This window comes from Falco peregrinus, chromosome 3 (genome assembly GCF_023634155.1).
Source record: "Falco peregrinus isolate bFalPer1 chromosome 3, bFalPer1.pri, whole genome shotgun sequence".
Taxonomy (NCBI): Eukaryota; Metazoa; Chordata; class Aves; order Falconiformes; family Falconidae; genus Falco; species Falco peregrinus.
In genome coordinates, this window is record NC_073723.1 from 14,342,772 (window position 1) to 14,365,497 (window position 22,726).

The following is a 22,726-nucleotide window of genomic DNA, read 5'->3' on the forward strand; positions in this document are numbered from 1 at the left end:
AGCTCAAACCCGAGTGAGCTCTTTTTGGGGGGAGAGGGGCAGAACCTCGCCACAATCGGGGATCTCTCAGGGTGCTGAGCCACCCTGTGGGCCCGGCCCCCCAGGAAGCCCCTGGTTTTGCTCCCTAGGGGGGTGTCCACGGGTGGCACAGCCTGCGGTGGGGGCAGGGTGATGTATGCCGTCTACAAGCAAGCCCACCCCCCCACGGGGCTGGAGTTCTCCATGTTCTGCAACTTCTTCTCCAATGCTGAGCGCAACTTGGTGGTGGCTGGCACTTCCCAGCTCTATGTTTATCGCCTCAACCATGACTGCGAGGTAGCATCCCCACCCCCCGAAAAAAAGCCCCCCTAAACCCTCCTTGTGCCCCTCTCCCCCCAAATTTTGAGGGGTGTGTATATTGGGGGCTGATGCTTAGGCCCGTTTTCCCTTGCAGACAGCTGCTAAAGGAGAGAGGAATGTGGGTAGGTGATGGGGTGGTGACACCCCCCCCCCCCCGACTCTTTTTTGGGTGATTTCCCCCTTTTTAGCATTGAGGGGGTCCCTGTGTTGTTGGTGTGCCCATGAGAGACCTCCTGGGACTGGGGGGGTGCAGTGGGGAGAGCCGGGTTTGGAGATTTACTCCCAAGAGATGAGCTGCGGGGGCAGATGGGGGCGGAGGCAGGGACAGCACGAAGGAAGGGCAGGGACAGGCAGGGATAGGGGTTGGGCAGGGGCATCCCACTCCCAGAGCCGCTGGCCAATGTGGGGGTGACAGCAAGCTGGGGCAGCTGACACGGGGGTCAAGAGAGGGGATGCCCCTCGGGGAGGTCTGGGCAGCACCCCCCTGCCTGCCCTGCCCACCCTGCTCGCTCTGCCTGCTCTTTCCTGCCCGCAGAAGGCAAAGGGCACAAGGAGAAGCTGGAGCTGGTGGCCTCCTTCGCTTTCTTTGGCAACGTCATGTCCATGGCCAGTGTGCAGCTGGCGGGGGCCAAGCGGGACGCCCTGCTCCTCAGCTTCAAGGATGCCAAGGTGGGCTGGGGGCCCCCGACTCCCTGGCTGGGGGGGGGTTGGCAGGGGGGGCTCCTGCCCATCACCCCCTTCCCATTCCAGCTCTCTGTGGTGGAGTACGACCCTGGCACCCACGACCTGAAGACACTCTCCCTCCACTACTTTGAAGAGCCGGAGCTGCGGGTGGGTGCCGATGCTGCAAGGTTTTGGGGTTCCCCCCTCGTGGTGGTGGTTCCCTAAGAACTCGTGTGTCCCCTCCCTGGTTTTGCCGGCAGGACGGCTTTGTGCAGAACGTCCACATCCCCCGTGTGCGTGTGGACCCTGATGGGCGCTGCGCCGTTATGCTGATCTATGGCACCCGGCTGGTGGTCCTGCCCTTCCGCCGCGACACCCTGACAGATGAGCACGAGGGGCTGGTGGGAGAAGGGTGAGTCCCCCCACGCCGCTGCACTGCGAACCACCGCCTTCCTGCCACCCGTGGGTGCTGGGGGGGGTCTCCTGAGCTATCCCCCCGCCACCTGCAGGCAGAAGTCCAGCTTCTTGCCGAGTTACATCATCGATGTGCGGGAGCTGGACGAGAAGCTCCTCAACATCATCGACATGCAGTTCCTCTACGGCTACTATGAGCCCACCCTCCTCATCCTCTTTGAGCCCAACCAGACCTGGCCAGGGTGAGCCTCTCACGATGCCCCAGGGGGGCCCTTGCGGTGTGCCCCAGGGGGTGACGCAGCCCTTGTCCTTGCGCAGGCGGGTGGCGGTTCGCCAGGACACGTGCAGCATCGTGGCCATCTCCCTCAACATCATGCAGAAGGTCCATCCTGTCATCTGGTCCCTCAGCAACCTGCCCTTCGACTGCACCCAGGCGCTGGCCGTCCCCAAGCCCATCGGTGAGTGACGGTGACACCATGGTGATGGTGCTGTGAGACCGTCTGGTGACGGGGGGTGGTCTTTCTCTTGGCAGGAGGAGTGGTGATCTTCGCTGTCAACTCACTGCTGTACCTCAACCAGAGCGTGCCGCCCTACGGCGTGGCCCTCAACAGCCTCACCAACGGCACCACCGTCTTCCCCCTGCGTAAGGGCTGTCCTCCTCCTCCTCTTCATCCTCCTCCTTGTCCTCGTCCTCCTCCTCCCTGTCCTGCAGCAGGGTGGGGGCTCTCAGCTGCCCTCTCCCCACAGGCATGCAGGACGGGGTAAAGGTGACGCTGGACTGCGCCCAGGCCACCTTCATCTCCTACGACAAGATGGTCATCTCGCTGAAAGGAGGGGAGATGTAAGCTGTGGGGCGGCCGTGGGGCACCAGGGGGTGTCGGTGGGGCTATTGTGGAGCCCCGTGTCCTTGTGGCCGAGGGTGCCACCGTCCCTGCTGTGTCCCCTCTGTCCCCAGCTATGTCCTAACACTGATAACAGATGGGATGAGAAGCGTCCGCTCCTTCCACTTCGACAAGGCGGCTGCCAGCGTCCTCACCACTTGTGTAAGCCCTGGCAGGGCAGAGGGGAAGGTGGGGACCCCTGTGTCCTCACTGTGGGGTCCTCTGTCATCCCCCATCCGCCCTGGCAGATGGTGACGATGGAGCCAGGGTACCTGTTCCTGGGGTCACGCCTGGGGAACTCCCTGCTGCTCAAGTACACTGAGAAGCTGCAGGAGCCCCCTGCCAACGGGGGCAAGGAGCCACCTGACCGGCAGGTGAGGCCCTGGGGGACCCCAAGCTCCCGCCCCAGATCCCAAACCCCATCCTGGGTCCCCAAACCCTGTTCCCAGATACCCAGACCCCCACCCTGGGTCCCCAAGCCCAGCTCCAGCGAGGGGCCCTTGGGGGCAGTGCAGAGGGGCTCCCAGCTCTCCCATCCCTGCAGGAGGAGCCCCCAGTGAAGAGGAAGCGGTCAGAGTCCTCGGGGACCTGGGCAGGTGGGTGCCAGCACTGAGACCTCCCCCGGTAGCCATGCCGGAGGCTCCACCGGCGTGGGGAAGGGGTCTGACAGGGAAAGTGGGGTCTCAGTGTCACTGGGGCTGGTGACGGGGTGGCACGATAGTGACGCGGGCTCCCTGTGCCGCTGGCTAGGAGGGAAATCGGCGCCGCAGGATGAGGTGGATGAGATCGAGGTGTATGGCAGCGAGGCGCAGTCGGGCACCCAGCTTGCCACCTACTCCTTTGAGGTAGTACCCCTGGAGGGGGGGGACACCCTGCTGCCCCCTGCCGTGTCACCCCTGCGTCCTCGTCCCCCTCATCCCTTCCCCTCCAGGTCTGCGACAGCATCCTTAACATTGGCCCCTGTGCCAACGCCGCCATGGGCGAGCCGGCGTTCCTCTCAGAGGAGGTGAGTCCCGGCACGGGCTGGGCAGCCCCGGTCCCTGCCTGCCGCTGCCACAGCCCCGGTGTGGGGACAGTGTGGTGACATCAGCCGCTTCTCCTGCTCCCAGTTTCAGAGCAGCCCGGAGCCGGACCTGGAGATCGTGCTGTGCTCTGGCTATGGCAAGAACGGAGCCCTCTCCGTGCTGCAGGTCAGGCTGCACCGCCGGTGCCGCGCTTGAGGCCAGGGGCTGCGGTGACCCCCAGGCAAAGTCGGTCCCCGTGCGAGTCCTGCCCCCCGCCCCCTGCCCCCCCAGCACTGTGCAAAGGCCTGCCCCGTTGGGAGCGTCCGCGGCAGGTCAGGTACCGGTGCCACAGCAAGGACCTGGGCCAAACCAGGGCTGCCCCCGAGCGCTGGGCGCCGCCTGTACCCGCCCAGCCACACCGCCCGCGCCGCCCACGCTCCCCACACCGCCCGCACTCACCTTCCCCCTCACCCGCAGAAAAGCATCCGGCCCCAGGTGGTGACCACCTTCGAGCTGCCCGGCTGCTACGACATGTGGACCGTCATCGCGCCACAGAAGAAGGAAGAGGTGGGTGGCCGTTGTCCCCCCACTGCAAGGGGACATCCATGCCCCTGTCCCGGCATGGTGGTGTTCACCGGGGCTTCTCCTTCCAGCCGGATGACGCCACGGCGGGGGAGAACGCTGAGAAGGAGCCTGCTGCCCCCAGCCCCCCTGAGGAGGACGGCAAAAGGCATGGCTTCCTCATCCTCAGCCGCGAGGACTCCACCATGGTGCGGCTGGGGCCGGGGGAGTGGCCGGGGCGACAGGGTGGTGGCAGAGGGCTGGGTGGCACGTGGCTGTGCCAGCTGTGGTGGCTGCTGGGTGCTGGCCATGCCATGTCCAACCTGGTGTGCCCCGTCCCTCAAAGATCCTGCAGACGGGGCAGGAGATCATGGAGCTGGACACCAGCGGCTTCGCCACGCAGGGCCCCACCGTCTTTGCTGGCAACATCGGCGAGAACCGCTACATCGTCCAAGTGTCGCCGCTGGGTATCCGGCTGCTGGAAGGAGGTGGGTGATGGTGGGTGGCGGGAGCACCCGTGGGTGCTGCGGGCCCTCCCTCCACCCCCGCTGCCCCTCCCCGGCTGCAGTGAACCAGCTGCACTTCATCCCGGTGGATCTGGGCTCGCCGATTGTGCACTGCGCCGTCGCCGACCCCTACGTGGTGATCATGAGCGCCGAGGGGCAGGTCACCATGTTCGTCCTGAAGAGCGACACGTACGGGGGCCGCACGCACCGCCTCACCCTGCAGAAGCCCCAGCTGCACCACGTGAGTGCTGGTAGCCAAGTTCCCCCTCGGCGAGGGGTCCTGGCGTGGCCACGCAGCCCCTGGCAGCTGCCCTCTGGTGTCCCCAGCAATCCAAGGTGATCGCGCTCTGCCTCTACCGGGACGTCAGCGGGATGTTCACCACGGAGAGCCGGGCAGCCAGCACCCGGGACGAGCTCTCCCTCCGCACCCACTCGGAGGCAGAGACCCTCATCCAGGACATCAGGTGGGCGCTGGCAGCTGCCGGTGAGGTGCTGGGGACCAGGCTGTCCCCTCACGGGTGTGCCCTGGCGGGACACGGGCATGATGGCTCGGTGTTTTTCTCCTGGTGGGCGCAGCAACACGGTGGATGACGAGGAGGAGATGCTCTACGGGGATTCAGGGGCTCTTTTCAGCCCGGCCAAGGAGGAGCCGCGCCGCAGCAGCCTCCCCTCCACTGACCGGGACCCCCACCAGTACAAACCAGAGCCCACCCACTGGTGCGTGCTCGTGCGGGAGAACGGTGCCATGGAGGTGAGAGGCTGGCGGGGGTACCGTGGGGGGGGGGGGGGGGGGGGGGGGGAGGGACGGGACACGCCACTGCCGCGCTGTGGTGGCGATGTTCCCTGCCCTACACCTGCCCGTGCCGTAGATCTACCAGCTGCCGGATTGGCGCCTGGTGTTCCTGGTGAAGAACTTCCCGATGGGGCAGCGGGTGCTGGTCGACAGTTCCTTTGGGCAGCCGGCGGCCCAGGGCGACGGCAAGAAGGAGGAGGTGACGCGGCAGGGGGAGCTGCCGCTGGTGAAGGAGGTGCTGCTGGTGGCACTGGGCAACCGCCAGAGCCGGCCCTACCTGCTGGTGAGGGCTGCGGGGGAGTGTGGGGGTTGGGGGGGGCCAGGGGGGTGTTGGGGGCTGCGGGGGGCGGTGGGGGCCAGGGGGGTGCTGGGGGATGCTGGGGTCTTGGGGGGTGTGTGTTGGGGGGGGTATTGGGGATACTGGGGGGATGTTGGGGTCGTTGGGGATGCTGGAGTGTGTTGGGGATACTGGGGGGATGCTGGGGGACATTGGGGATACCAGGGGGATGCTGGGGGCTGTTGGGGGATGCTAGGGGGCATTTGGGATGCCAGGAGGCACTGGAGGGATGCAGGGGATGCTGAGAGATGCTGAGGGTGCCAGAGGGATGCCGGGGAGGGGGTGGTGTTGCAGATGCCAGGGGTGCTGGAGGGACGCCAGAGATGTTGGGGGATGCTGGGGGATTGTGGGCAATGCTGGAAGGATGCAGAGGGATTTCAGGGGGTGCTGGGGATGTTGGGGATGCCGGAGGGATGCTGGGAGATGTGGGGGATACCGCAGGTGTGGGTGGATGTGTGGATGCCAGAGGAATGCTGGGGGATGCCGGAGGGATGCCGAGGGGGATGTTGGTGATGCTGCAGGGATGCTGGGAGATGTGGGGGCTGCTGGAGGGATGCTGGAGAAATATGGGGGCTGCTGGAGGGATGCTAAGGGATGCTGGGGATCCCTGGGGGATGCCTGGGGGATGTTGGGGATGCCAGAGGGATGCCAGGAGATAGGGGGAATGCTGGTGGAGGAGCAGCGGGGCTCAGCCCCCGGCTGCCTGGCAGGTGCACGTGGATCAGGAGCTGCTCATCTATGAGGCCTTCAGCCACGACTCCCAGCTGGGCCAGAGCAACCTCAAGGTCCGGTTCAAGAAGGTGAGAGGCGGGGAGGCTTTGCCAAGGCCCGTGCCACCATGGTGCTGGTGCTGCCACGGCCCCCCTGCCGCGGTTTCCCCCGCCACAGGTCCCCCACAACATCAATTTTCGAGAGAAGAAGCTGAAACAGTCCAAGAAGAAGCCAGAGAGTGCAGGGGGCGAGGAGCCGGGGGGGCCCCGTGGCCGCGTCGCCCGCTTCCGCTACTTTGAGGATATCTACGGCTACTCGGGGGTGAGTGTGGTGGTCATGGCAGGGACGGCCGGGTCCCCCCAGTTTTGCTGAGGGTAACCGTGTGTCCCTGTCTGTCCCCCCCAAGGTTTTTATCTGTGGCCCCTCCCCACACTGGCTCCTGGTGACTTCGCGGGGGGCCCTGCGCCTGCACCCCATGACCATCGACGGCACCGTCGAGTCATTCGCTCCCTTCCACAACATCAACTGCCCTAAGGGCTTCCTCTACTTCAACCGGCAGGTGGGACTGGGGGGTTCCAGGGGAACTTGAGGGGGTCGGGGGGGGTTCCAGGGGGGTCGCAGGGTATTTGTGGCCCTCTAGGGGCATCCTGGCAAGGATTTGGGGAGTTTCGGGGGTGTCCACAGTGTTTGGGGGGCTCTGGCAGGGTTTGGAGGGGTCATGGGGGAATTTGGGGGGTCCCAGTGGAGTTGGGGGGGCTCTGGGGGATTTTGTGGGGTCCCAGCCACACTGACGGGTTGCTGCTGGGACAGGGGGAGCTGAGGATCAGCGTCCTGCCGGCCTACCTCTCCTACGATGCCCCGTGGCCCGTACGGAAGATCCCGCTGCGCTGCACCACACACTACGTCGCATACCATGTGGAGTCCAAGGTGGGTCACCGCGCTGCACCGGGGGTCCCTGCCTGCTGCCAGGCTGTGCTCTTCCTCCCCAGGGTGCCCCCACCCCGCCTCCTCCTCCTCCTCCTCCTTCTTCTCCAAAGTAACCCCGTCCCATTGGGAAGCCACTGAGTGCCACCGTCTCTGGGGCAGGGGATGAAGCTGGGCAGGGGGGCTCCCCTGGTGTCTCCCTGTCCCTGTGCCAACGCTGGTGTTGCTGGCAGGTCTATGCTGTGGCCACCAGTGTCATCAACCCCTGCACCCGCATCCCCCGCATGACCGGGGAGGAGAAGGAGTTTGAGAGCATCGAGCGGGGGTGAGTCCCCTGTTTCCCCACCCCGTCCCCCCAGCCCTGTGTCCCCCTCGTGCTGAGCTGTGTCCCCCCCTTCCCTGCAGACGACCGCTACATCCACCCGCAGCAGGAAGCCTTCTCCATACAGCTGATCTCCCCGGTGAGCTGGGAGACCATCCCCAACACCCGTGAGAGCACTGTGGAGCTGGGCCAGGGGTGTCCACCCCTATCCCCCACACGAAAAAAGACCCTCAGGGCTGGGTTTCACCCTTGGTTGGGGATTTGGGTCTGATCCTGCCCCCCTGTCCCCCCAGCATCGACCTGGAGGAGTGGGAGCACGTCACCTGCATGAAGACGGTGTCCCTGAAGAGTGAGGAGACGGTGTCGGGGCTGAAGGGCTACATCGCCGTTGGCACCTGCCTGATGCAGGGTGAGGAGGTGACCTGCCGTGGACGGGTGAGTGGGGGCCACCTGGGGGTCCTGGGGGACACCTGGGGGTCTCATGGTACACACAGGGGTCACAGAGGTCTTGGGAGGGATGGCTGGGGGGTCTCAGGGGACACACAGGGGTCCCAGGGGTTGGGGGAGGGATGCCCAGGGGTCTCAGGGGACAGTTGGGGGTCTTGGGGGACAGTTGAGGGTCTCAAGGGACACACAAGGTTCCCAGGAATTTTAGGGGGACACCTGGAGTCCCACCCAGGGGTCTTGGGGGATACTTGGGAGTCTCAGGGGATAGTCAGGGGTCTTGGGACACACACAAGAGTCCTGGGGGACAGTCGGGGGTCTCAGGGGTCTCGGGGACAGTTGAGGGTCTCGGGGGACACCCAGGTCTCTCAGGGGACACACAAGGTTCCCAGGGATTTTGGGGGGACACCCAGGCTCCCACCCCAGGAGTCTTGGGGAACAGTTGGGGGTCTTGGGTGACACCTGGGAGTCTCAGGGGACAGTCGGGTCTCAGGGGACATACAAGGTTTCCAGGGATCTCAGGATCCCACTGAGGAGTCATATCCAGGGGTCTTGGGGGATACCCAGGGGGGCTGTTGGGGCTTCCAGGGGACACCCATAGGTCTTGGGGGGCCACTGGGGGCAGGGGGCCTGGCACAGGGAGGGCTGCCCCCACCCCTGCCCACACTGCTGCCCTGCACTGGGCTGGGGGTGGCCCAGCTCCTGCATGTCCCTGTGTCCCCCCAGATCCTCATCATGGACATCATCGAGGTGGTGCCGGAGCCAGGGCAGCCGCTGACCAAGAACAAGTTCAAGGTCTTGTACGAGAAGGAACAGAAGGGTCCGGTCACCGCCCTCTGCCACTGCAATGGCTACCTCGTCTCGGCCATTGGCCAGAAGGTGAGGGGCCACCGAGGGGCTGGAGACCCCCCATGGGTCAGGGCACCCTCTGTGGGGACACAGAGGGGCTGGGGACCCCCCTATGGGGATGCTGTGGGGTTGGGGATCCCCCGTGGGCTGTCCGAGTGGCCACCGTGGGGCCACAGACTCCTCTGTGGGGCCACCAGAGGGCCAGGGGACACTCTGTGGGGCCTCTAAGGGGCTGGGGACCACCCCCATGGGAACACTGTGAGGTTGGGGACCCCCTTTAGCATATCCATGGGGCCACTGTGGAGTTGAGGACCCTCCGTGGGGCATCTGTGAGGCCACCACAGGGCCAGGGGACCTCCAGGGGTCCACCAAGGGGCTGGGGACCCCTACAATGGGCCCACCAAGGGGTTGGGGACCCTCTGTAAGGTGTCCGTGAGGCTGCCCTGGGGCCATGGGCCCACCGAGGGGTTGGGGACCCTCTGTGGTGCCACGGCAGGTTTGGGGGGTCACCTGTGTCCCCCATTTCCCCACTGCAGATCTTCCTGTGGAGCTGAAGGACAATGACCTGACGGGGATGGCCTTCATCGACACCCAGCTCTACATCCACCAGATGATCAGCGTCAAGAACTTCATCCTGGCCGCCGACCTGATGAAGAGCATCTCCTTGCTGCGCTACCAGGAGGAGAGCAAGACCCTCTCCCTTGTTAGCCGGGTAAGCTGTCGTGGTGGTGGTGGCGGCACGAAGCTGGCTCACCGCCCCGGCACGACTGCAGCGAGCCGATGGGTTGGTTTTTTTTCCCCTTGCAGGACGCAAAGCCCCTGGAGGTGTACAGCGTGGACTTCATGGTGGACAGCACCCAGCTGGGCTTCCTGGGTCCGTGGCTGTGCTGCCGTGGCAGCGGGAGCGGTCTGGCGGGCTCCGGCGATGCCGGTGTTTTCAGCTCTCCAGTAAAACTCTTCCTCTTCCCGCAGTGTCCGACCGTGACCGCAACCTCCTGGTGTACATGTACCTGCCAGAAGGTGAGGGGCTGCTGGGGGGGGCTCGCTGGGCGCTGCGCCAGAGCGGGGCTGTGCCGGATCGGGGCTGGACCACTGCCATGCCGGGCCATGTGGTGCCACACCGTGATGTGCCGCCCCTCCGCAGCCAAGGAGAGCTTTGGCGGGATGCGGCTGCTGCGGCGCGCCGACTTCCACGTGGGCGCCCACGTCAACACGTTCTGGCGGGACGCCGTGTCGCGGCGCTGCTGATGGCCCCAACAAGAAAACCAGCGCCTGGGAGAACAAGCACATCACCTGGTTTGGTGAGCCCCGGGTGCTCGGGCTGGGGGCGGGTGGGTGGGGGTGGGCTGCCAGGATTGGGGGTGCAGGGGTGCTGCAGGGCTCGGTGTCCTCGGGTTTGGGGTGCCGGCATCGGCAGCACCCCAGGTTTTGGGGTGCAGGCGGCGCCCCACTCCCCTTCCCCATGCCGGGGCTCCCCTGCTGCCTGCAGGGTCATGGCACTGGGGGGCTTGACCCCCCCCCACAACCCCCCGGGCCCCCCTGACGGCCCCTCACAGCCACACTGGACGGGGGCATCGGGCTGCTGCTGCCCATGCAGGAGAAGACGTACCGGCGGCTGCTGATGCTGCAGAACGCGCTCAGCACCATGCTGCCCCACCATGCCGGCCTCAACCCCCGCGCCTTCAGGTACCGCGCCCCGCGCCTCCCCCCCCATCCTGTGCTGCGCCCGCTTGTGCCCCACGGCTGCGCTGGTGCTGTGGGGTGTCACTGGGAGGTCCCCGGTGCTGGTGCCACCCCGCGGCGGTCGCCCGCAGGCTGCTGCACGTGGACCGGCGCATCCTGCAGAACGCAGTGCGCAACGTTCTGGACGGGGAGCTGCTGAACCGCTACCTCTACCTCAGCACTATGGAGCGCGGCGAGCTGGCCAAGAAGATCGGCACCACGCCCGACATCGTCAGTGGGGCTGGGGCCGGGGTGTGGGGCAGGGCCATGGGGCAAGGGCAGAGCTGTGGGGCAGGGCCGTGGGGTGTGGGATGTGGGGCAGGCTGCCCTCAGCACCACAGGTCTCTGCCACACACATGCTGTGTGCTGGGGCTCCCTGCCCCACACATTGTGCCCCACGTGCTGCACCCCATAGAGATGCACGTGCCCCCCACCCCCTGACGCTTCTTCCCCCCCCCACAGATCCTGGAGGACCTGCTGGAGATCGACCGGGTGACGGCTCACTTCTGAGGGACCCCAGCCCCCCCAGCCCCAGAACTTTTATAAAGAAAAGAGGAAAAGCAGCCCTGTGGCATGTCTGTTCCCGGGGGGGGCGGGGGTTTATTGGGGGACAGGGCCGCGGGCCCCCTATGCCCGCAGGTACTCGTAGAGCTGCTGGCTGTGGGGCAGCACCCCACAGGCCGCCAGGAGCCGCAGGGCCGAGGCTGTCAGCTTCATGGCGATGCTCTCCAGCCTGTGGGGGGGCACGGGGGGGCTGTGGCAGCCCCTACAGCCTTGTTCCCCCCCCCCCCTTTTTTCCCCTTATCTCCCCCTTATTCCCTCCTTTTCCTTCCCCTCCCCACCTTTCCCTCTTTTCCTCCCCCTCTTTTTTTCCATATCACCCCCTTTTCCTTCCCGTTATCCCCACCCTTTTCCTTCCCCTAATCCCCTTTTTTCTTCCTCTTATCCCCCCACCCTTTTCCTTCCCCCCCCACTTTTCCTTCCCCTTTCCCCCTTCCTCTCCCCTTTTTTCTTTCCCTTTCTCCCCCTCACCTCAGCGCCACCTCGAACTTGAGGCTCTCCCAGGCAGCCCTGGCCCATCGTGCCGCGCTGCTGCCGGCGATGCCGGAGGCTCTGTCCGCGCTCAGCCGGCTCCAGCTCCGCACAGCGCTGCCGGGGGTCGGGTTTTCCCCCCCAATTTTTATTTATTTATTTTACGCGTGCCCACCCACCCCCTGCCCCCTCCCCTGCCCTGTTACCTCCTGGCCATGAGGAAGTATCGGTCAACGGGGGCGCCGAGGGCGGCGTTGATGCTGCGGACGGTGTTGATGTTGCGGAAGACGAGCAGCATGGGCCGGGGCAGCGCACGCAGGACGCTTACCACACGCTCGAAGCGCTGGGCTGCCATCTCCTGCATGTAGGCGCGTTCCTCCCGCGTCAGCGCCGCACCCAGCGCCAGCGTCCCCGCTGGCAGCGGCCGCTGCATCAGGATCTCGCAGAAAAGGAAATAATCTGGGGGGGGGGGGGAGGGGGGGGGAACACGACGGCGACGGGGACACAGTGAGGGGTAAGGTGGGGCTCTGGGGTGAGACACATGGGGGGACGCGGCCGCCTGCTCACCCTCGACGCCCAGCTCGGCCGAGCGCAGCCGCATGGCGGTGTCATCACGCAGGACGATGGCGCGCCAGAGCTGGCACAGCGCCGCGCGGTCCCTGCGGCCATGCGGCCCTCAGCAGGGTGCCCCCCACTGGGGACCTCCCCATCGGGTCCCACCTCCCCTTGAGGTCCCACCCCTGATTTTGGGGATCCTCCTTGCTATTAGGGGCAACTCCCCCCCCCATTTCTGAACAGTTTCCCCAGCTTGGGGACCTCCCCACCCAGTTTAGGGACCCTCCCAATTTTAGGGACATCTCTGATTCGGGGACCCCCCAACGATTTTGGGGACCCCCCAACGATTTTGGGGACCCCCCAACGATTTTGGGAACAGCTGCCCCAAGTTTTGGGACATTCCCCCAAAATTTGGAGGCACACGCCCCCCCCCTCCCCAACACTTGGGTACCCACCTCTTTTTTTGGCATACCGGCAATTTTGCCCCACCCCCAGTTTTAGGGAACGGACCCCCACACACACCTTGGTGACCCCCCCCCCTTGGCCCCCACCTTTCACTGAGGAACTCGTAGAGGCCGTGGTCCAGCAGGACGATCTGGGCTTTGCCGTCGGGGCCGCGTCGTACCAGCACTGAAGGGGAGCGTGTTGGGGGGCACGCCGCAGCCCCCCAGGACCCCCCAAGGACTCTTCCCCCTCCCCCCTCCTGACAGACCCACACACACTCCTTAGGCCACCCCCCCACTCCTTAGGCACCCCAACCTCCTTGCCCCCTCCCCCCAGTCCTTCTGGGACCCCCCTCCTCGGGACCCCCGTACCGTTCCCAGGGTGGGGGTCAGCGTGGATGAAGCCGGTGTAGAAGATCTGCTCGGCGAACACCGGATCAGCTTGTCGGCGGGGGACACCCCTGACCCCTCCCCCCCCCCCCCCCCCCCAAGACCTCCTAGGACACTCCCAGGGACCCCCATGGGCTCCCCAGAACACCTCAAGACTTGAGAACTCCCCAAGGGACACCAGGACACCTCAGAGACACCCCCATGATTCCCCCAAGACCCCGAGGACCCCCCCCAGGAACCCCAGGACTCCTCAGAGACCCCCTAGGGACCCCAAAACCTTCCACAGACTATCCAGGGACCCCAGGACCCATCAGAGACCCCTCCAGGACACCCCCAAGACCAAGGACACTTCTAGGGACCCCAAGACCCCTCAGAGACCCCCCAGGATCCCCCCAAGACCAAAGGACACCCCTAGGGACCCCCGGAACCCTCAGAGGCCCACAGGGACCCCCCAGAGTTCCCAGGGCCCCCCAGCCCCCCCCGGCTCTCACGTCCTGCACGCCCAGGCCCTGGCTGCGGATCCCCTCCACGTTGGTGATCTTGCAGCCCTCGCAGAAATCGGCCGTCAGCACCCGCTGGGGACAGTGACAGGACGGCGTCACCCTCCCCAGGTCCCCCCCTGGTGCCCCGACCACCCCCTCGGGGGGGTGTCCCCTTGTCCGCTCCCCCCCCCCCACCTTGCTGCACTTGTCCCAGTGCACATGCGGCACCACCACGTAGGTACAGTGCCGCAGGTCCCGTGCGCAGCGCTCCGCGTTCCGGCCCTCGTTCTCGAAAGTCCAGCTCCCGTGCCAGTGTCCCTTTCAGCTCCTGGGGGGGGTGCCGGGGGGTGGGTTCGGGGGGTCTGGGGGGTCCGGGGGGTCCGGGTGCCCCCACACGGTACCTGCAGCACCCAGCCCAGGGCAAAGCCAGGGTGCATGAACTGGACGATGCGCTAGCAGCAGCTCCAGCGTCCGGATGTCACCCTCGAAGCGGTCCGCGCAGATCGATGTATTGAACCTGGGGGGCGCGGGGGACAGGGGCGCTGCTGTGGGGGTCCCCAAGGGCTGGCACCTGTCCCCAACGCAGGGGGGCACGGGGACAGGGGCACTGCCGTAGGGGTCCCCAAGGGCAGGCACCTGTCCCCAACCAGGGGGGCACGGGGTCAGGGGCGCTGCTGCGGGGGCTCCCCAAGGGCTGGCACCTGTCCCCATCCGTGGGTCCCACCTTGACGGCAACGGGGGTCCCGTCCTGCAGCGTGGCGCGGTGCACCTGGGCCAGGCTGGCCGCCGCCACCGGCTCGTAGTCGAACTCCTGGAAGAGCCCGGCTGCCGTCGTCTGGAAATCCTCCAGGAACAGCTCGTCCACCTGCGGGGATGGGGACGGGGACACGGGGGAGCGGGACACGGGGGCAGTGATGGGACGTGGACAGGACGCGGACGGCATCAGAATGGGGACAGAGTGGCAATGGGGGTGGGGACAGGACAGGGATGGTGTGGGGACAGGGATGGGCACAGGGACAGGACAGGGATGGCGTGGGGACAGGGACAGCACAGCGATGGGGGCAAAGTGGGGACACGGGGACAGTGGTAGGGACGTGGACGGGACACAGATGCTGTGGGGATGGGGACAGAGCAGCAATGGGGATGGGGACAGGGACAGCACAGGGATGGGGGCAAAGTGGGTATATGGGGACAGTGGCGGGATGCAGATGGTGTGGGGAAGGGGTGGGCATGGGGACAGAGATATGGGGACAAGACAGGGGTGGGGGCAGGGATGGGACAGGATGGGAACTGGGACAACGACAGGACACGGACAGTGTGGGGAAGGGGACAGGGATGGGGCAGGGACATGGGGATGGGAATGGGGGCAGGACAGGAACGATGTGGGGACAGGGATGGGGACAGCATCCCCAGGGTGGGGACGCAGTAGGGGACACATACTGGACAAGGACAGTGCAGGACAGGGATGGGGACATGGGGACAGCGTGGGGGGTGAAGACAGGACAGGAACAAGAATGGGGACAGAGGGGGGAGGGGGATGGGGACAGGGACTGGACAAGGACAGTGTGGGGACAGGAAGGGGGACATGGGGATGATGATGGGACAGGGATGGGAACATGGGGATGGGAAAAGTGGGGACAATGACAGGACAATACCAGGAACGGCATGGGGACAGTGTGGGGACAAAGAACAGGACAGGGACAAGGGTGGGGACAGCGTGGGGACAGGGACTGGACAAGGACAGAGCGGGGACAGGGGGACGAGCACAGGACGGGGACCAGTGCGGGGGACAGGGAGAGGACAGGGCAGGAGGGCATCTGGGGAGACCCCCGCGCCGAGGGGCTCCCCCGGCAGCAGCGGCGGGCGGGGGCTGCGGCGTCCCCACGGGGTCCCCAGGGTGTCCCCGCGGGTCCCCCACCTCGCGGTAGCCGCGGCGCAGAGCCTGGTCCTCGAGGCGGCGCAAGGTGGCGGCGAACTCGGGGGGCAGCAGGTGGTTGAAGGCGCAGAGCCCCTGCCCCAGCTTGATGTAGAGCCCCCCGTTGCGCAGGGCCCCCCGCAGCAGCCGCTCCGCTGCACGCTGGTGGCACCGCGACATCCCCGCCGTGAACGCTGCGCTGTCCTGGGGGCACCAGCACCCTGAGCGCCCCAACCGCCCCTGAGCCCCTCAACCGCCCCCTGAGCCCCCAACCAGCCCCTGAGCCCCCCAAGCACCTGCCCAGCCCCCCAACCCCCAACCCCACAACTAGACTCTGAGCCCCCCACCAGGTCAGCAAGCCCCCCAGTTGCCCCCTGAGCCCCCAACCCCACCTCCTGCAGCCCCCCCAATCGCCCCCTGAGCCCCCCCAACCAGCCCCAGAAACCCCCCAACTGGCCCCTGAGCCCCCAACCCACCTCCTCCATCCTCCCAACCGCCCCCTGAACCCCCAAACCCACCTCCCCCCTGAGCCCCCCACCCACCTCCTCCAGCCCCCGCAGCGCCACATTGGCTGTCCACCAGTAATCCAGCGAGATGTGGACACCGACAACCAGTGACCTGGGGGGAAGACGGGCAGTGTCGGGGGTGGGGCTCAGCTCAGGGGGACCCCTGTGTCCCCCCGCCCCCGCCCCCCACCTGCCGAAGCGTCCCACGCCGTCCAGCAGCAGCCAGAGCCGGCGGCGGGTCGCGGCGCTCTGCCCGCAGGTACCAGGCGGCCGCGGGCAGCCCCAGCCCCAGCGCCAGCAGCGCGGGAGCCAGCAGCGCCCCACGGCGCCTGTGGGGCCGTCAGACCCTGCCCCATAGCGCTGCCCCACAACCCCCTGCCCTATAGTGCTGCCCCACAGCCCCCTGCCCAATAGCTCCGCCCCACAGCCCCCCTGCCCCATAGTGCTGCCCCACAGCCCCCTGCCCAATAGCTCCGCCCCACAGCCCCCTGCCCCATAGTGCTGCCCCACAGCCCCCTGCCCCATAGCTCCGTCCCACAGCCCCTGCCCCATAGTGCTGCCCCATAGCCCCACCCCGTAGCCCCCTGCCCCATAGCCCCGCCCCGCAGCCTCCCGCGCACCACAGCCCCCCCCCGCCCCACGTACTCCACACCCCCACTGCGCCTCACAGCCCGTACCCGAGCCCCACGTCCCCCCTGTGCCCGAAGCCCCGACCCCCCCACATGTCCTCCATGTGCCCCACTTCCTCCCTCCCCCCCCCGCCCAGACCCCCCCCCGCCCCACAGCTCACCGGGGGGGCCGGGGGGGGGCGGCCCGGGCGCGCGCCGGGGGGTGCCGCTGCGAGTGCTGCGGGGGCGCAGGCGGCAGAGCCGCACCTGGGGGGGGGCGGGGGCGGGGGCGGGGGGGGCTCGGTGGGGACGCCCGGGGTCACCCCACGCGCAGGGAACGCGCGGGGCACGCGGCCCCCACACGCGCCCCCCCCATGGGTGCCCTCCCCAGCCGTGCCGGGGGGCCCGGAGGGCTTCGGTGGACCTGGGGGTCCCGGGAGGGGGTCGGGGATCCGGGGAACTCCGGGGGGTCCCGGGGGGGGGTCCCGGGGGGTAGGGGGTGTCCCGGGGTGAGGATGGGGTCCCGGGGGGGATCCCGGGGGGGTGCGCGTCCCGGGGGGGGTGTCCCCAGGGGGTGGGGGGTGTCCCGGGGGTCCCGGGGGGGGGTTAAGGGTGGGGGGTGGGGGTTCCGGAGGGAATTGGGCAGGGTGGGGGGTGTCCTGGGAGGGTCCCGGGGGGGTCGGGGGGTGGGGGTGTCCCGGGGGTCCCCGGGGGTCCCGGCCCCGCCCTCACCGCCGCGCGCAGCCCCATCGTGCTCCGCCGTCACCCCGCCGCCGCTGCGGGACGGCCCCGCCCCCCGCGCGCCCCCATTGGCCCGCACTCCCACCGCCGCGCACGGACCGCGCTCCCATTGGTCGCGGGGCAGGGCGGGCACCGGAAACTGCCACGCCTCCTCCAGGGCGGTGCTCCATTGGTGAGCACCGAGGGGAGGGGCGGAGCGACCCGCCCCGCCTCGCGATCGGATTGGCCACTCTGCGGGAATGGGCAGAGGGGGCGTGGCCGGGCCGGCCGTGGCCAAGGTCATCCGGGGGGCGGGGCGGGGGGAAGGGCAAGGTCGGAGGGCGGGGCCTGCGGGCGTACAGCCCCGCCCCCACGGGGCGTAGCCGGGGGGGTCTCGGAGGCGGGACACGGTCCCAGCGCTGGCCCCGCCCCCGCCCCCCCTCCTCCAAGATGGCGGCCCGGCGGCAGGTGAGTGGCGGCACCGGCCCCCTCCCCCACACCGCGCCCCTCCCCCCGCCCCGGCCCCCCCCCCGACACCGCCCCGGCAGGGGGGGGCGGGGCAACGGGGCCTCCCCTCCCCCACCGGCGGGGCTCGGGCCGCGGGACCCGGCCCGGCTCCCCCCTCAGCCCAGCCCCCCTCTCCCCCCAGACCCGCCGCCGCCGCCGCCCCCCCCCCCGCCCGCCGCCGCCGCCGCCGCCGCAGCTGCCCCGCCCCCCCCCGCCTTCCTCGTGCACGAGACGCCGGACGACATCCTCCTCGTGCTGCCGGGGGGGCGGGGGCCGCCCCGCGCCCCCCCCCGACCCCCTACCGCCCCCCGCCTCCCGCGGCGGCGGGAGGCGGGGGGGCGGCGGGGGGGTCGGGGGGGGGCGGTGGGCGACGGGGGGCGGGGTCGGGGCCGCAGAGCGCCTGGGGGTCCCGGCTGCCCCCCCGAGATCCTCGGCCGCATCTTCCAGGCGGCGGTGGAGCAGGAGGGGGCCGTCCCCTTCCTCTGCAGGTGGGCGGAGTGGGAGGAGGGGACACTTGGGGGGCTGCCTCACACGCGTGGGGCGGGGTCGCCCCCCTGACGCCCTGTGCCCCCCAGGGCGGCCCGCGTGTGCCGGCTGTGGGGCCGCGCCGCCCGCCCAGCCCCGCCTCTGGCGGAGGGTCTCGCTGGGGGGGCGCGGGCCCCACAGCCCCGGCCGGGACCTGGGCGCGCTGCGCCGCCTGGCGGCCAACAGGTGGGTAACACCCCCCAGCACCCCCGGCACCCCCCGGGCCCCCCCGGGCCCCGGCACCCCCCCGCCCAGGTTCTGCCTCCTGCAGGAGTTCGAGCTCTGCGACTGGGGCGGCCACGTGGGCGCCGTGCTGGAGGTGACGACGGGGGTGACCCACACATGGGGGGGTTGACCCACTCCCGGGGAGGTGACCCACACCTGGGGGAACCGCCTCTGCTCGGGGGGTTCTGCCCCACATATGTGGGGCTGCCCGGGACTCGGGGCGGGGCGATTTCACCGTGGGGTGCTGGCTAGGCCCCACCCCCCTGCTGCCCGAGGCCCCTCCCCCCAAAGCCCCCCCCCCCCCGCAGCGTTCCCCCATCTCCTGTCCCCAGGGACACCCCCATTCCCAGACACACCCTCCCCCCAGACCCCCTGCCATCCCAGCGCTGCCCCCAAGTCTGCTGCACCCCGGAGAGACCTTCACCCCCGGACACCCGCCCCCGGCTCCCCCCCCACCCCCCCCTCCCCCTTTCACTACCCCCCAGCGTCCCCCCATCTTCTGTCCCCAGGGACCCCCCCCATCTCCCCCCCAGGGACCCCAGGGACCCCGTCCCATCCCAGAGCTCCCCCCCAGGGACCCCCCCAGTCTCCTGCACCCCGGGGGGACCGGGACCCCCGGACCACCCAGCCCCCCAAGCCCCCGCCCACCCGCAGGCGCTGGGACAGCACTGCCCCCTGCTGGCCTCGCTCTGCCTGCGCCGCTGTAGGGGGGTCCCGGCCCCCCCCCTGGCCCAGCTGCCCCCCCGCTGCCCCCGCCTGCAGCGCCTGCAGCTGTGCCACTGCCAGGTGGGAGCGGGGACAGGGGGGGCAGGGACACGGGGGGGGGGAGGGAACCCCCTGGGGGGGGGCATGGGTATCCTGGAGGGGACCCCCGGGGGGGGGGGCACGGACATGGGGGGGGGCACCCTGGGCACGGAGACCCGTGGGGATCGTGGACTGCTGGGGGGGGGGTGATGGCCAAGTGGGAGTGGGAGGGGGTGTCCCGTGAAGGGCACGTGGACACCCGTGGGAGGGGGGCAGGGCGCTATGGGGGGGCGGGGAAGGAGGCGCTTACAGCCACCCCGTGGGGGGGACTGGGATCACCAGTGGGAAAGGGATGGCACCCATCGGGGGGGTGACCCGTGGGGGAGTCAGGGACATCCGTAGGAGGGGGGGTTGCTCGTGGGGGATGTCACCCGTGGGGTGGTGACCCGTGGGGGGACTGGGGACACCCGTGGGAGGGGGGGATCACCTTTGGGGGGGTGTCATCCGTGGGGGAAGGTGACCCGTGGGGGGGGCTGGGGACACCCGTGGGAGAGGGGGTCACTTGTGGGGCAGGTCACTGTTGGAAAGGTGTGGCCCCCCAGTGGGAGAGGGGGGGTGTCACCCATGGTGGAGGGTCACCCGTGTGGGAGAGGGGTGTCACCCGTGGGATGTCACCCGTGGGGGTGTCACCCGTGGGGTCGTGCCCGGTGCAGCAGGTGGAGCCCTCGGCCGTGGGGGGGTTCCTGGGGGCCACCGGCCCCCGCCTGCAGCAGCTGCTGCTGAGCTGCGGCCCCCCGCCTGGGCACCATACTGGCCATGCTGGCGGTGAGTGGGGACCCCCTCCCCGCCCCCTGCTCCCCCCCTGCCCCCGCCCCCGCGGGGACCCCCGTGACCCCCCGGCACCCCCAGGGCGGCCTGCTGCCCCGAGCTGCGGCTGCTGGAGCTGGACACGGCGCTGGGGGGCGCCGGCCCCCCCCTGCCCCCTGCCGGTCGAGGAGCTGCAGGTGGCGTGTCCGCACCTCCAGGTACCCCGCCCCCACCCTGGTACCCCCCACCCCTGCCCCCACCCCTGCCTGCACCTCCAGGTACCTCCACCCACATCCCGGTACCCCCTGCTTGCCCCCCTGCCACCCCCAGCCCCCCTGACCCCCTTGCCCCTCCCGACACCCCCCCCCTGACACCACCATGCCCTCTCTGCCCCCCCTAACACTCCTCGGCCTCACCCGACACCCCCAGCCCCCCCCGACTCCCACTGCCCCCCCCCAGCCCCCCCTGCACCCCACCACCACCCCCAACACCCCCTGCCCCCCCCCGACCTTCCTGGGACCCCCCTGACCCCCCGCCCTCCCTGCTCCCCCCCAAACCCTCTGTGCCCCAACACCGCCCCCACCCCCCCCCTGACACCCCTGCCCCCCCAGGTGCTGCGGCTGCTGAACCTGAGCTGGGCCCCGCGCCAGCGCCGCCGCCTCGGCCCCGGCTTCCCCCGGCTGGAGGAGCTGAGCCTGGCGGGCACTGGCGGCACCGGCGTGAGCGACGAGGTGCTGGGGCGGGTGCTGTGCGCCTCCGGCCACCTGCGCCTGCTCGACCTGCGTGGCTGCACCCGCGTCACTCCCCAGGCGCTGCTGCAGCTGCCCTGCCCTGGTGAGACCCCAACGCTGCCGCGCCCCACGGCCTGTGCTATTCCTGCCGTGCTGTGCTGTGCCACACTGCCGTGCCATGCCATGCTATGCCATGCCACCACTGTGCTGTGCCATGCTGTGTTGTGCCGTGATGTGCTGTGCCATGCTGGCCATGCCATGCTGTGCCACACTGCTCACGGCAGAAAGGGCTGTCACACTGTGTCGTGCTGTGGTGGTGCTACAGTGCTGTACTGGGCTGTGCCATGATGGTGCTACAGCGCCATACTGGACCTTGCCATGCTGGGTCACGCCATGGTGGCCATGCTGGGCTGTGGCATCTTGGCCATTCTGGGTGTGCCATGCTGTACCGTGCCATGCTGTGGTGGCAGCATGGTGCCATACTGGGCCTTGCCACGTTGGCCATGTGGCGCCATGCCATGCAGTGTTGCCCACACCGTGCCATGATGGCACTGCAGTGTCACACTGGGTTGTGCCATACTGGCCATGCCATGCTGGCAATGCTGTGCTATATTTGGTAACATCATGGTGGCAACAATGGGCTGTGGCTCTTGGCCACGCTGGGCGTGCCATGCTGTGCCATGCCACAGCAGCAATACCATGTGCCATGCTGGGCTGTGCCGTGCTGCACAGGCCATACCACACCATGCTGTGCTATGCTGGCAATGCTTGCACCACGCTGGGTCACACCCACGGTGGCAGTGATGGGCTGTGGCATCTGGGCTGTGCCGGCTGTGGTTTGCTGCACCACACCATGTTGGCTGTGCCATGCCATGATGGCACTATGGTGCCACACTGGGTCACACCATGGTGGCAATGGTGTGCCACCCCGTGCTGTGCCACGGTGACTGCGCAGTGCCATGCCGTGCCACACCATGTTGGCTGTACCACGGTGCTTGGCCACAGCAGTGTCAGCTGCGCTGTGCTGTGCCAACCATGGTCTCTGCCAGCAGATCTGGAGCAGCTGTACCTGGGGCTGCCCTGCGGTGTGGAACAGCTGCCCCGTGTCACCGAGGGCAGTGCCGGGCTGGTGTGGCGGTGGCACCGGAGCCTGCGGGAGCTGGACCTGGCTGGGCGCAGCTTCAGCGAGGAGGACCTGGCACGGGCGCTGGCTGCCTTTGGCCCTGGCTCCCCCCTGCGCTCCCCTCAACCTGGCCGGCACCAAGGTCACTGCAGGCGCCCTCAGGTCAGCAGCAAGCACAGCCAGGGGGACCCCCCCCCGTCCCCCCCACCCCTGTGGCTGTCCCTGTGGGCTGACATGTCCCCCCCAGCACCCTGCTGCCCGCCTGCCCACACTTGGCCTTCCTCAACCTGGCGGCGTGCCGCTGCCTGCCCCGTGGCACCAAGCGAGCCCACCGTGGGGTCCCCGAGGTGCGCCACTGCCTGCAGCTGCTGGGGCGGCCACAGCGAGACCCCCCCTGGACCAGCTTCCCCCGGACCAGCTCCCCCCGGACCAGCCCCCCGGCGAGGACCCTCTCGGCCAGCCGCTGCCCCAGCAGGCCTAGGGGGAGCCGGGACCCCCCCCAGTGACGGGGCCATACTGCACCCCCTACCCCCCATCGGTGTGTCCCCCACCCCCCGAGTTTGGGGGGTCTCACCCGGGGCCGGGCAATAAAGGGCTCCCTGGCGCTGCAGCTCCTGGTGTCACTTGTGTGTGTGTGTCCCAGACTCCCCCGCTGATGCTCCCGTGGGTGGCACAGCACCTATGGCCGCCTGATGCAGCACCCCCTGCCGTGGGGCATCTGTGGGGCTGGGCCATGGGGGGTCACGGGGGTCCGCCCCCCCCCCCAGCCGTGGGGCGCAGGACGGGCCCATCTCTGTGCCCCCTTTGTGCCGTGTCCCCCGCTGTGTCCACAGCCTGCCCCCATACCCTGCCCCACGGCAAGGCTCTGCACCCCACGCCCTGCCCCACACCCACACCACGGTGACCGCCAGCCCCACGGCATGCCCCAGCCCCATGGTGGCTC

At 68.9% G+C, this 22,726-nt stretch overlaps 3 protein-coding genes across 3 annotated transcripts; 2 read left to right on the top strand and 1 right to left on the bottom strand.

The window, feature by feature from the left end:
- The first annotated feature begins 22 nt into the window (after positions 1-22).
- CPSF1 (cleavage and polyadenylation specific factor 1) lies at positions 23-9,448 on the top strand. The gene is made up of 31 exons (XM_055800235.1): positions 23-315; positions 434-461; positions 875-1,008; positions 1,090-1,170; positions 1,263-1,414; positions 1,512-1,658; positions 1,735-1,874; positions 1,949-2,059; positions 2,164-2,257; positions 2,372-2,459; positions 2,546-2,671; positions 2,842-2,893; positions 3,048-3,142; positions 3,229-3,303; positions 3,407-3,487; positions 3,779-3,868; positions 3,955-4,071; positions 4,209-4,350; positions 4,431-4,609; positions 4,696-4,832; positions 4,945-5,119; positions 5,238-5,444; positions 6,209-6,298; positions 6,387-6,530; positions 6,616-6,768; positions 7,020-7,136; positions 7,367-7,456; positions 7,538-7,622; positions 7,748-7,890; positions 8,626-8,778; positions 9,285-9,448. The coding sequence occupies exons 1-31, from the start codon at positions 172-174 to the stop codon at positions 9,300-9,302; spliced, it is 3,588 nt and encodes a 1,195-aa protein (XP_055656210.1). The 5' UTR covers positions 23-171; the 3' UTR covers positions 9,303-9,448.
- A 1,593-nt stretch (positions 9,449-11,041) lies between these two features.
- On the bottom strand, positions 11,042-16,234 carry ADCK5 (aarF domain containing kinase 5). The gene is given in 16 exon segments (XM_055798885.1): positions 11,042-11,203; positions 11,503-11,619; positions 11,709-11,961; positions 12,070-12,161; positions 12,609-12,687; positions 12,873-12,950; positions 13,378-13,465; positions 13,568-13,666; positions 13,668-13,700; positions 13,774-13,824; positions 13,826-13,867; positions 13,869-13,889; positions 14,097-14,237; positions 15,291-15,491; positions 15,830-15,905; positions 15,984-16,234. Coding segments are annotated over 16 exon segments (1,728 nt in total). The 3' UTR covers positions 11,042-11,097.
- A 1,147-nt stretch (positions 16,235-17,381) lies between these two features.
- FBXL6 (F-box and leucine rich repeat protein 6) lies at positions 17,382-22,395 on the top strand. Its single transcript, XM_055798886.1, is given in 10 exon segments — positions 17,382-17,449; positions 17,787-18,116; positions 18,204-18,339; positions 18,425-18,472; positions 19,033-19,164; positions 19,836-20,147; positions 20,541-20,763; positions 21,713-21,893; positions 21,895-21,945; positions 22,031-22,395. Coding segments are annotated over 10 exon segments (1,740 nt in total). The 3' UTR covers positions 22,290-22,395.
- Positions 22,396-22,726: the final 331 nt, after the last annotated feature.